The sequence below is a fragment of the Gadus morhua genome, chromosome 9 (assembly GCF_902167405.1).
Source record: "Gadus morhua chromosome 9, gadMor3.0, whole genome shotgun sequence".
Taxonomy (NCBI): Eukaryota; Metazoa; Chordata; class Actinopteri; order Gadiformes; family Gadidae; genus Gadus; species Gadus morhua.
In genome coordinates this window covers 9909107-9923495 of record NC_044056.1, presented here as the reverse complement: position 1 = coordinate 9923495, position 14389 = coordinate 9909107, and the positions used below count along the sequence as shown (strand labels likewise).

The window sequence follows — 14389 nt, the reverse complement described above, 5'->3', positions numbered from 1 at the left end:
CATAAAATAATTTGGGTCGCACATAAATTGACAGGGTCGGTCGGAAACCGGAACCAAACAAAAAATTTTTTTAGGCCTTGGTAACTCTTACGGCCGTAGTCAGTGTTGACCCCAACAATAGGCAAAGGGACAAGTCCTCCTCAAACTTGGCTCCAAAGCACGACACTCAGGGAACGTCTTTGAAAAGCACAATAACAGATGGTATTTGTTGGTTTGCAGAATTCGTCAGAAGATCGATTTAGAGTTTTAACCCGAGACTATGGATTTCTTCTCTCCCGCTCTTTCTCTTCTTTAAAACTTCAGTTCACACAGCAGCTTGAAATGATTAGTCCTGCAAAACGATTTAGTCCCCCACCCACTCTTATCCTCAACATAGAGTCTTGACACATGCATACAGTGATACGCCATAGTATTAACAGTCCATTAGCGCTCTGAAAAAATGGAGATGAAAGATTGATGTATTGCAAATGACACGCATTAAAGTAAGGTAAGGTAACTTTATTTTTACCCAAGGGTAGATTTGGTTGCAGGTAAATAGAGTGGGCTGCATACACACATTACAAATAGACAACATTGACAACAATGACAGAAGACAGTTACATAACAGTAGCAACAAGTGCTCCAGACTTAGAGATATAGATAAAAAAGTACACAATAGTACTATCAAAATACCGTTGATGAAATACAGAATAAAAACCACCATATCAAATACAAAGAAGATGGGTCAATAAATGAATAAATAAATAGATTAGGAACGCTGTGCATAAAAAGATTTAAAAAGATTAGTGTGTACTAGTCTACAAATAGCCTAAGTATTGTTCAGGGTCGTAACAGCTGAAGGAACAAAACTACCTCTGTACCTTTTGGTTTGACCTGTAGGCATTTTAAACCTACGGCCTAATGGGAGGAGCTGGAATACATCATGTAGTGGGTGGGATCCATCTTCTAGGATGGACCCAACTAGCCTCTGTAGCTGCCTAGTGTGAAGGGTTTCTAGGTTCAGCTGTTGCTCTCCAATTAACCTACTGGCCCACCTCACAATCTGATTCAGTTAGGTTTTATTTTTTAGGGGTAGGTTGCTGAACTAGGACACCAGGCTAAAGGAAATTACAGATTCAATAAAGCATCTGTAAAACATAGTGAGCATCTTTCTGTCAATATGGAAGGAGGACAGTTTCCTTAGACAATGTAGGCACTGGTTCGCCTTTTTATACACAGCCTCACAGTTTGCCTCAAAACTTAGTTTGCTGTCGATGATGGTCCCAAGGTATTTGTAGTTGTGATCACACTCCACTATCTGACCATTTATACTAGTTGGTTCTTTAGCCCTGGGGAAAAATCCTGGACAACTGGGCCATGGCCCGTCTCATTTCCTCGTCTCAGGCTGAAAATGACAGAATCATCTGCATACTTTAAAATGAATCTGTCCCCTGCTGCTGCGGCACATGTTGTTGTAAAGAATGAACAGGAGAGGGTACAGAACACAGCCCTGAGGGGAGCCAGTGGAGGAACAGATCTGGTCAGACAGTACTCCATTGACTCGAACTCTTTGTGTCCTATAAGTTAAAAATCTAAAACCCAGCCCACAAGATTTTTGCTCAAATATAATTGCTCTGATAGTCTTTCTGTTAAAATGTGGGGTTGAATTTTGTTAAAAGCAGAGAAGAAATCTACAAATAAAAGCTGAGCATGTGTTCCATTACCTTCCAAATGTTTACAAAGCATGTTTGTCATAGTGTCTTTTGCATCCTCAACACCTCTGTGTGGCCTATAGGCATACTGGAATTGCTCTCTCATCTTACCTGGTCAGGTTAGATGAGATGCAGTATGTATATACGATTCAGATGACTTTTCAGCTTACTGCTACCGCAGTTCAATAAAACGCACTGACACTAATATGTGGTGAATTAAAGATCTTCTATCTCAAGCAATCCCTCTGTAAAGTGTGTTATGTGTGCTGAGCAGAATTTCTCCCACCACCACCACCACCACCACCACCACCACCACCACCACCACCCAAGCCTCCACCTGCTTTGGTTCTGCTCTGTATCACATGCAACCCACACAAGAGGTTGAGATATCGGATGTAGCCCATGGGAGATTGTATAGTGCTCCCTGTTGTCCAAATGTTAGTATGGTGTTGGCCTTCTGTATCTGACATCTGTATGTGAAGCTTTAAATCCTACAGCAGGGAGCATCAGAACAGAGTGGAACCATACTGCAAAAAATAATTGTATTACCATTTCATCCAATGAATGGTTAAATCTATGACATGAGTGATTCCTGACAGGTATTGAGTTGTGACCGTTCTAAAAGTGTATGAAAGAAGGCGTGGTGTTGAGGCTGTAGGTGACTGATGGATCGTATAAGGGACCCAGTAGTGTTTTTTTTGAGTGTGAAAGCACAACACACACACACACACACACACACACACACAAACACATACATCTCACACACACACACACACACACACACACACACACACACACACACACACACACACACAGACACACACACACACACACACACACACACACACACACACACACACACACACACACACACACACACACACACAAATAAGATGGCCCGCAGTAACGTGTAGATCTACACAAAGTGTTTAAGAACATGTTTATGTGTTGCTTGGCAACAGTCCAGTTGTGCAACTATTTGTGTGGACAGAGCCCAATAAACGATTTGATCAAGGCCGAAATCCTCATCTGTTGTCGCTTGCTTCCTTTAATTTACAAATGGGAATATCTTCCACACTCTGCCTCGTACATATGGCCAGGTCACAGCCTTGCTGATATTCAGAGCAACAACCCTCCCTCTCATGAGGTGAAGCTTAAACATACATCCCCCACCCCATTAACGCATACACTCGTGTGTGTGTGCGTGTGTGTTTTTAAACACATTGAAGTACACAACCCAGTGTGGATCTCGTTGTTGCTTGAGCAATAAACGTAATGCATGGCGGAGCAGCCTTTTGATTGGCTCACCAGAGAAGCACTCCCGATTGTCACTTCTCATTGGTCATTGGCTTGATGCTCATGTCCCCAGACAGGGCACAATTTGATCGCAATAACACCGTCGGGTACCCAGCCCCCGAATCTCAATCTTGACAGCTAGCAACGAGCTGCGGCTAGAGAATCTCTTTGCAAACTGCCAAGACCTAAACAATTGATGTTCAGAGACCATGTGCAAGAGGGGATGAATATCGCACAAGACTTTATGCAAAGAAATACAGATCGTCTGCATGGATGTTACAGGCGGAGGGGGGGGGGGGGGGGGATATGTTCAAATGTATGAAAGACATCACTGTGATCAGATACTTCATTTTCTTGTAGTCATATAACAAAAGCGAGGAAATGTTTTCAATTTGTCTCTTTCTTTCCTGCAAGGAATGGGGTCAGGTGATTCTTACGATTCTTGTTCTTCTGACTATCAAACAGAAAACCAGCCTCAGTGTGTGTGTGTGTGTGGGATGGGGGGGGGGCGTGCTCACTAAGACACCAATTTAAACGCATATGTAATCCAGTCCCCCTTTTTCAGAAGAACAAAGGAGGCTCAAAATCCACCCGGCCCCGAAGAGGCTCCCTCGCCAAACGACAGCCATCGCCAGCGACTCGGAGGAAATCGGCGTCCCTGCATACGTGACGCATGTAGTCTCCGTCCTCACGCCGTCTGTGAGAGGAACAGATGGTGCCGGGTGTAGAATGCACCCATTAGGAGGTCTAGGATCTGCATGTCTAAAAGGGGGTGGGGGATGGGGCGCGGGGGGCGAAATCCTCAGAGTTTTGGCACAAATCAACCATCTGACCTTCTGTGCAGTGTGCTGGCGGACGGGCAGTCAGCAGTGGACGCGGGCGGGGAGGAAGGCAACTGACATCCTCCCGGGAGCTCAGATCTGCAGACCACATTTGGCCTAATCAGTAATTATTGATGTATGCCGTTTTCACCTTTCTACACAGCTTTCGGCTTGCACAGAGAAAAAAAAATCAATGAGCAGGAATACTTCCTGGGAGCAATGCAACGACCAGGTCTGTCCTGTACCTTGTTACTGCTGCCGCAACCCTGCAGTGTCCGTGCACGCCGATAATTGCATGCATGTGCACATGCACAGTTGTGTGTGCATCCATATCTATTGCAAAGTGTACTCAGTGTTGCGATGCAAAACTAGTCCATCTTCCTCAGAAAGCGCAGAAGACTGCATATTATCCCACGTGTAAACAGGCTATTCTATGTAGTCCACTACAAATAGGAATGATGCCATCAGACTAAGCCAAACTAAGCCTGACTGGATTTTTTCTCCCACTCCTTTTTCTAGCAAGACCATTTCAATCCTGTAGTTAAGCTCTTCCTGTCGTCTCCATGACTGCTGGATTACCTACCTAATACAATCTGGAATATAAACGGCATTGGCCTCTACCTTGAGTGACAGGTGTCAGATGGGGGGAGGGGGCGGGGGGGGGCTCTGTCAGAGCCGGTGTCTGCCTCAGTTTTGAATTCATTGGCCCAATCCCAAAGTGAGCCCTGAGGACTAAGGACTCACAGACTTAATTGATCTCAGGTGCTAAGTGAGTGAGTGTGTGAGGCCACATGGGCTCAGATAGGTTTATATGGGATTGGGACAGCACTTCACGAGAGCACATGTTACCTTGGCAATGTTTAATGACAAAGATGTTGCTGACACTTGCCGGTTTGGGAATTCTCATTTTTAGTTATTTTTTGTTTTTTGTAAATGCCATGAAAACCATCGGCTACAGCAATTTATTGATGTCAGAAAATATAAATGTTACTTTTGAATGCTTCAGTATAAAGGATGCATTGAATAATTTAGGTGATTATTGGCCAACTGCTACTAATCATAAGTCAGAACGGGCTACATTTGGCTGAATTATGAAAGGTATAATTAGTAATATGAAGAGTTGTTTGGGAGCCAAAAGAGCCGGCTCTTGTTGGTGAGCTGATCCAAATGATCCGGCTCACTAAAAAAAGGCCGAAATTCCCATCTGGTTGCCTATTGCCTAGCGTTGTCTTGTTGTTAACCTTCCTAATTTCCGGATTTCCCTATGGTCTCTGCAGTAAACGACACAACGCTTTGAACTGTGGGTAATTCCCTTAGGTGAAGTCTGCACTGATGCGGACTCACGGAAGGAGCTCGGTAAGTGTGGAATCAAACCCTCACGCCCTTTGGAATTCCACATTGGGACAGCCCTAAAGCCTTAATAATTTCACGAGATCAAAGTCTGTGAGTCCATGAGTCCGGACATTGAGATAGGGCCCTTGTGGACAACGCCAAACCTGAGTTTCCCCAAGTTGATGGGTCTCAGCGCTGATGACACGGCGCTGTTCCTTTGGGGGGGATAAAGGTGACCACGAGGGAGATTTGGGAGCGCTATAACATTCCTGAACATTTACGGGATCTACCTGTTCCTCAGTGAAGGAAGCAAGGCCTACATCCGACAATAATCATTGGTTGTCATCCTGCTAAGCATCAATGATTGCATGTTTTTTAGGGGCATTTTGCTGTATTCATGCATTTATTTTGTTCAATTACCACCCCAATTCCCTTCCCAGATCCACACAATAGAGGATAGTAATTATCTTTTAGTAGGCATGCAGATTGAATTTGATTGGCCCGTGCGAAATAAACGTATATAGATGACTCAAAAGACAATTACAGATGGTTAATCAACTATAACGGTGTCAGACATTTAATTTATACCTGTTCAGCCCAACAATCTAATGCTTCATAGAGAAGCGTATTCTGACTGCAGTCTGCGTCCACGGTTTAGAGTACCACCTACAAATAACCTTGAAACACACAGTGTCTCTCTTCCTTACAAAGTGTTTATTCAGATGAATAGCGAACCCCATTTATCCCACACGGCTTGATCGATTTCTAGGTCTCGGGGACATGAGGGAGCTCTGAGAGTTGTAGTTCTATTTATTAAAACCTTCCAATGGCTGGATTGAATTTCTGCGTCAAACAGCAGCTGGAGGTTCGCTAAGGGTGTCTACGTCAGTGACGTAGTCCATAGAAAGGGGAGGGCGGACACCACAGCCTCCTGCAGCACCTCCTAAAAAATGCAACGACACGTAATTGTCCCAATCCGTCTCTCCTTGCTACATTTTATTTTCCATTTCTGCCGACAGTGCATAGCAGACAACACATCATCCTCACACTTTAAAGATCACCAGATGTCACTGAATTTGTGGCGAGGAATCCATTTGGCGGTCTCTGTGCAGAACCACCCATGCAGAACCGTGAGCGCGCACGCCGGCGTAGACACCATCTTATGGTGGCTTTCCCACGCAGAAATATAATTGAGTGTAATCCCTGGGTCGGGCCCCAGCCACCTGATACTGCCTTTATCTCTGCCTCAGCCCTCGCACAGGCTTCCCTGTACAGGCAACAAAAAGAAGCACTTGACATTATGAAAGATAGTCAAGTTTTATCAGCCTGGTTATCTTTGGTTTTAGTATTAAAAGAAGGGGAATTTTCATCACTTCCCAGGTGATGAAAAGTGAGAAGGGGTGTTTTATAATGTGTGATGACTCTTATGGGTGATTCTATTTTTAGGAGGTTGAATAATAGAACATGATTATGTCATCATTGTTCACAGCAGTGATGCATGTATCGTTGCTCTCCTTGGCAAAATCCTAGCAGTAGAATCTGGAAAATGTTGTTTTTATGGGATTTGGGGTTAGAAAGATGATGCGAAAAAAGAACCTCCCTAAAATAATGAGGTTCCTGGCGGTATGAGTTCCCGCACAGTCAAATCCTGAGTGAAAAATAGTCCCTGGCAAATCACATCACCGTATGGCTCTGCAAAATAGATCAGAAAGTTATTATGACGCAAAAGTAATTTCTTATGCCTCAAGTACTCAATTCCCCTCGCTGGTAGTTGAACAGCACCTGGGCATATGCTTCGACTTGTTTACGCCATTAGCATGCCAGACCACAAATCACCAACAGCAAAGCCACAATTAATAAAAGCTTTTGGGGGATAACATCCCGCTAACGAATTAGCTTGTTTGCCCTTCACTAAACTACTGTGTAGCACAGGGGCTAAGGTCTCCACTCGAGCTAATAATGACAACTTCTGACATAAAATATTTATATTTCTGAAAGGTCAAAAGGTGTTATGTGTTTTTTTAGAGAGCTAACATCAACTGCATTTGTCTTTAATGTATTACCAGTGTGTTCATATTGATGATGATAAAATGTGAAGTTGTTGTAGTAGCAGAATAAGCAGAATTACTAGTAGTATAGTAATTTAATTATAAACGTATCTTGATATATAATATGTATCATGAACGTTTATAATTAAGGGACTATACGTCTGCTGCTATCATGACACATAATATATATCATCATAGTTTTATAATTAAATTACTTTATTGATACTAATATTGTCAAACAAAAAAAAATATTATATAGATTGAAGTTTGACAAGATTTGTCTCACGGTTTCTCGATAAAACGACAAACCAAGTAATAATGCTTGTGCATTGATGTGCAATTCATGCATTCATCTTCTCATGCTCATTCCTCCGTAAGGTGCTCTTTAGTGTCTTGTTCTTCCATTGTTCTCTTCCCTTCAAAAACACACTGAAACACTTTCCCGGAGTCATTCCGTTGCTTTGCTCATCAGAACTGATGACCAGGATGTGCTTTACGTTTGTTTTTTCACAGACAATGTTGGCAGTGTTAAGGAAAATGTTAAAAAGAACAGAACATCCAGTCAGCCCCATTTGGTAGAAACACAGCATCATCTCGTGCTCGCCCAGTAATCAACACCCCATGCCTACTAATTTCCTTTTATATCCCTTCACAAACGTGGAAAGACTGCAGACCTTTTGTTTATTTATGGCCCAAAGAAAGACTGATGTTATTTCCTTCCTGATTACATTCTTTAGCTGGCCCTGTCCGGCCGTTGTGCATTGTATACTTTGTGGGCATGCCTTCCTTACCAAAAAAGTACCACGATTGGAGAAAAGGTTGTTTTAATAGCAAGATTTTACCCTTGAACGGTTCTACCAAATGGCTTTTCCTTTTCCTCTCAGACAGGAGTGTGCCAGAGCGTCCCATAACAACCTGTCTCGGGGAAGAGCGACATCAATTATGAAAACCGCTTTAATCTCTGCAGAGATTCCCCATGAAGCCACGACAAACAGCGTCGAGCCAATATCAAAACAAAGAAACGATAAACCCCCAAAAAAACAACACATGCATCAATTTGGCTTACAGATGCAAGTAAAAAATGTAAATTTCTCCAAAGCAAGTTCAACGACAGATGGTGGATAGCCTTGTGTCTGACCACGTCTATCTGACCGCCTTCCATAGCAATAACAGTGAAACATGTCGGAGGCCTGGAATAGAACCTCCTCTGTCTCCCACCGGGATAATGGCCTCTGGCAACCTAATGTAAACATGTCATCTGTGAGCTGCTGATCGATGCGGGGGCAAACCAGGACAGGCGGCCCAGGAAATTGTGTTTACATTGGCTTTTGTTGACCATAAGCAGCTAGGCTTTGAATTATATATGTAAACGTATTTTATGGCGGGTTTTGACGGAAGGCATATTTTGAGGTGTGAGGGGGGGTGGGGTGGGGGGGGAGGTGGTGACACGTCCAATTTTAACTGAGCCAGCAGAGGAATGCAAGGATTCCTGTCCCACTCTCCCAGAGTGAAGAGATGCAATCAAACTGTGTCAGAAGCGCACGCACAAAGTATTAGAAAAGCACTTTTTTTTCCTTCTTCTTCGTCTCCCTGTCAGGCGGTTATAGAGCTCGTGAGAATCCTCGGAAGTGAAGCGGGGCCCAGCCACGGCGGCGGTCGGACGAGATGATAGCGCCGGTGTTGGGCTGGCTGTCTGGAGCTCCATTACTCCTGTGATATTATACACTTGCCAGCTGTAATGGAATGCATTTATAAAAGCTCACAGTGTGAACCTGTTAACCAGTGTGGGGGGGCCGGGGCTTTTCATTCCAACCAGGCCAAAGGTTTTTGCTGACCTGCTGGAAAGGAAAGCTGGGAAAAAATGAAACCAGGTCGTCAGTTTTTTTGTCGCTGCTCGTAAATTGCCATCAGGGAATAAAAGAGTTGCGTCGTTGTGGAAACCCAAACAGCATCGCCGTGCCAACTAATTAAGCATATCAACAAAAAACTTCTCGCTGTATATTCCCACAATTTCCTGTTTATGATGTTTTTGTTCCTTTCCCGGGCATGTTGACTTAATCTGATGGATGTGATTACCCTTGGGTGGAGGAGACGTTTGATTTGATTGTTTGTGATGGAAGATTGAAGGCGGGAGTGGCTCATTTGACTGAATATTTGTTTGCGGAGATAAAGGCTCATCCAGCCGGAGTCGAGCAGACACTCTGACCTCATGTGACCTCGGGTGGGAAAGAAAGAAAGGAAAAGTGGATCATAACGGATCCAAATCATTTGATTGGATGACTATGCAAAGCCCAATCCCAGGCTTATTTAACCTTGGTTACCCTGTAATGTATTACACAACCCCCTTTCAGAAGTGTCCTCATCACAACTAAAGTGTACACCCCCTTACCCCCTGAGTACCTCTGTCTGAATATATCCTGATCGAAGGACGTTTACTGTGGGCAGGGCATGTCAGTGCTGAGTGCTCAATAAGGATTTTCCATTAATTCCTCATTCTAACAGCCTCTGACTCCACTGTTGAACTGTCTTAAATACTAACATGCCACTATCAATACATCACTATTACCAAGCTTTGGGGCAGGCATAATTTGATGGCTGACTGCGGCACGTCTTTTCTGTGCTTTACTTAAAGCTGTAAAGTCGGGTCGAATTTATCTATACTGCCCCCTTTCTCCCAATTACAGTTTAGACAGTCATAAGGGGAATTATGAAGTATTGCCAGGCCCCTTGTTCTTAAGGTCAGCTAGATTTGTTTCAACTTGAGTCGCATGGCATTTTGCTTGCACCATTTTTTCTGTGTGAGCTAGATACAAGCCCTGTTCTGGTTGAGGTCATCGCTCGACGACTACTGAAGGATTGGGTATTGCCTCATGTTAGTCCAACTGTTTTCAAGCTCGGAGCAAACAAGAAAGAATTGATTCATTTTAATCATCCAACGATGATTAAAATAACAGTCCTGCAAATTTTTTTCATGGAATTGTGACATTCCCTTAGATAAGAAATGAAAAATATTTTAGCAATTGAATTGAATCATATTCTCGTTAATAAATGTTCCTATGCACTGCTGATGATCTCCAGTTTGTGTCAACCCTTTGGTAAAACCCTTTGGTCAACTTTAAGATTGGTCCAAACTTCAAATGCTCGATTCATATCCTGACCAAGATCATATGGGACGAATGTCGCACCAAGTAATATAATAGGGTTTACACCTGCAAACAATTCAACAACACAGTAAAGAACTATAATATGAAAAGCAATAGGAACATTGTTTACAAAAATAATACTTGTTGCACTGCAGCTGTGAGCGGCTTAAGCACCTCAACACACTAAAAAACAAATCACACACAGCAAGAAAATCCTTACTATTTATTTGTACCCATAGTGTGAAATAACCTTTAAAGAAATCGCCCATCTCAAGCCCAATAGCGCTAACCCCAGTGGACAGAGTGCGTTTAACTTTTCATTTCTCACAGCCTTGAAAATGGACCTTGTGTCAGAACTCTTTTTATTCTTTGGGGTCCCCGCGGATTGGTGCACATACCATATGTCTGATCTATCCGCAGATTCAGTGATGAGGATTTCAGTTGTTGCACTATGAGATTACCAGTATTAGAATACTAAACTACGAATATATGATAATTGTATAAGACTATATGATAATGGATACAATGATATTATTATACTGTTTGTACACTGGTTGAGTGAACATCTAAGGCCCTTTAGTTAATGCCTATTTATAGCAATTGCCCTAAATACAAAATAATAAAATGTTGACAAAATCCAATTGAACGCGTTTACAAAAGTGCTGAACCTTCTGGGAGGAATAGGACAGCAGGGTTGGATGAGTCAGTTGAGATCAGTTGAATCATTTTCTTATCTCGTTACTTGTACTCTATGCAATGACAATAAAGTTGAATCTAATCTAATCTAATGAGAACACTGACGAATTGCCGGGGCATTTCTCCTAAGTTTTACAGCAAACAGCAAAAAATGTAAGTCAAAATGACACGAGCGCTTACTCAAGGAGTTTGTGTGTTGATGCCTGTCTGGATGTGAGTGCGTGCGTGTGTGCGTGCGTGCGTGTGTGTGTGTGTGTGTTTGTATGTGTGTTTGTGTGTGTGTGTGTGTGTGTCGCAAGGCTTGGAGACAGCTTCTAAGACAGATATCCGTGGTATGAATGGAACGAAAGTTGTCCCCCTATTGGCCTATAGAAAACAAAATGGGGCATTGTGGTGCAACAAATACACAATACACACAACGCTATGAATTCTGTTTCAATGTAAAGCGACGAGTTCTGTCCATATCACATCAATTAAAACGTAATGAACAAACAACAATTCAAAATCAATTCAAAATCAATAATAATGAATAATAAACGACATAAATACTAATGAAAGAGCCAATAGCTAACAACACTTATCCTGCTAATCTGAGTGATCGATGGGGCCCAGGGGCAATTGATCCATCCACTATTTATTACCTTAAGATGTTCCGTGAGGAGCGTCATACCAATATTCAATCAAATCTAATTAACACTGTTGGCCTTCTCCAGAAAACTGCATTAGAGAAAGATTACACAGCTAACAGCTAGCTAACTGGGCAGGTCTGATTAATGGCCGCAGTAATTAATGCTGAAGGGCTCTGTCCAGGTCTCAGTGTGGAGGAGCACACTGCGGCCAGCTGCACAGAATACCAAACATGCACACACATGCAGGAACGCACCCACTCACACACACACACACACACACACACACACACACACACACACACACACACACACACACACACACACACACACACATGCATGCAAACATGCAAACACACGTGCACACACACACACGCAAATGCACAAACATGCATACACTCACAGGCACGTAATACACGCACGCACACACACACACACGCACTCATGCACGCATCCACACACACACACACACACACACACACACACACACACACACAAACACACACACACACACACACACACACAAGCACACACATATGCATGCAAAGTTAAGCATACACGCATGCATGCACAAAGATGCAATGACATAAACACATGCATATGCAAAGTGGCACCATGATAAACCAATGCAAATGCACAAGCAAACAGACACACACACACACAAAATTCCATTAATCTACACAAATACAGTGACACCCAACCAAACATCTGCACTCACAGACAAACGCACACAAAAACACAACAAAGCACCCACACACATGCTTGCATGCATACACCCACCCACACACACGTACACACACACACACAGACAAAGCAGCTGCTTCCAATGTGTTAATGATTTGTCCTGCATGTGATCGCTAGAAGTTGTAGCTTGTTTCCCAAAACAAACTCAAAGGATTTATCCATGTTTTACACAGACAGAGTATAAAACACCAGCCCACGTCCAACAATAAAGCTTTAGATCTGCAAAAAAGTATAAACCTTTATCCCCCCACATAAGAGCGAGCAGGCTTGTCCTTTACAGCAAAGAACTATGGCAGTGGTGCCTGCAACCGACTGCTAATAACACCACAGTGAAACCACTGTTATACAGTGAATACATTCACTGACAGGAAATGTCTCCATCTCACATTGATTTTTCAGAGAATAAATCAGCATTTCTCTGCCCTTTTTGACTCCTGCCCCACCACCGCTCTATCAGTACGGCTTGAGCCCTCCTCCGTCGCCACCAAAACACAGATGTTTTCCTTTGAACTCCCATTATACCGTTATCACATGGCATCGTTATATATATGATACCGGCTGGCCCTAGGGCATCTAATATGCGATTCAAGTTCAGGTTCAAGTCTTGTATCGTCAGATGCACTGAACAGCAGAGACATCGGAGGCTACTTAGGGCATGATGTTCTCGTCAGATAACAAAAGCCAGATCTGAATTCTAATATATGTAAAGATCAATACACTAGAAAGCAGTACCTATATTACAGGGTGATAATGTACCTGACAAAATAAATGTAGTCCAAATAGTTACAAATTCCAAACATATGTGCAGTTCCAGTTGTGTGAGAAAGTCAAAGTTATACGCAATTATGAGGTAGAATGTCACTTATTAATTGATTTAGGTTAACATGGTTGTAGAGTGAATGCATAGCTGATGCTCACTGCTATTTCTTGTCAGAAGGTTTTTCACCAGCAAAAATAATTATATACAGTGTGATATATATATATATCAAGTTCAATAAATGTTTATATCTCACAATATTAGTTTTGTTTCGAGGACAAACGGAGCAATCGAAATCTTGACATTAGCCCCTGGAGCTTGTTCAAGTACCCCCCCACCCCCTAGGGTACTAATACCCCTGGTGGGGGGACCACTGAAAGCATCTGTTTGGAGTGGTACTACCAACCTAATCTACTTCCTGCTTGTATGTGATATTTCTTATCCAAAAGCCGTCTGATGACTTTCTCTATGTATTACAGCAAATCTACTGACCTACGGGCACTCTATGAATACAGCCAACCACACACTTCCACACTTGTAAATCCTTCTTTTGTGTGTGTATTGTGCCTCGCTTGCACCGATAAGACTGCAGTAAATCTTGCACATGCTCATTTTGTAATTCTGGGAAAATGTGTACGCCAGTGAACGGGTTCATGAGCCGGATAGCAAGCGATTTAGAAACCAAGCTATGGACGTTTTTGAGATTGGATTTTAGATTATTTCATACCTAAGGTATCACTTCCCGACAGGTTACTGAAACACCCGGTGAATCCTTTCATTTCAAACCGAGCCAGAGTGCTTTATGACACGAAAACGGTCTGTTACGGTGTGTTGAGGTAAGCAAGGTCTTACAGCCCCTGACACAATTTGCTGGTTTATTTGCCTTATCCCAATTTGCTTTTAATTGTAGTAAAAAATGTAATTACCATTGCCAGGGCTTTTGCCGTGCTTAACCACATCCCTAACAACTGCACAGTGTCTGTAATTCCCATTTAAATGCGGCGGTGTTCCCATGCTCTTGCGAGTGGCCCCGTTCTGCCAAAACGGGTATCAAATGGAACGACTTCCCTGTGAATGCTGCCAGTCGTCTGTCGCTCTTCAGAAATGTGATGCAAGAGGCCGTAGCGACGGTATGAATGCAGGGTTGATCTTGCTGGATGGCTGCAGTAATAGTGATGTTTGAAGGCTTGCTGCTTGAGAGTATTGATGCGGCAGGCCTTTCAGGGCACTAAATA

The 14389-nt window shown here is 43.0% G+C and overlaps 1 protein-coding gene across 1 annotated transcript in view; it reads right to left on the bottom strand.

Annotated features, from left to right (window-relative positions):
- LOC115550764 (keratin-associated protein 5-1-like) overlaps positions 1–14389 on the bottom strand; it is a gene marked incomplete at its 3' end in the record, with an annotated part of 100539 nt that overhangs the window by 26265 nt on the left and 59885 nt on the right. Inside the window, exons 2-3 of the mRNA XM_030366052.1 lie at positions 3654–3684; positions 2456–2607 (exon numbers count right to left, since the gene is read on the bottom strand). Coding sequence (XP_030221912.1) covers positions 2456–2607; positions 3654–3684 — 183 coding nt within the window. The remainder of the gene's footprint in view (positions 1–2455; positions 2608–3653; positions 3685–14389) is intronic.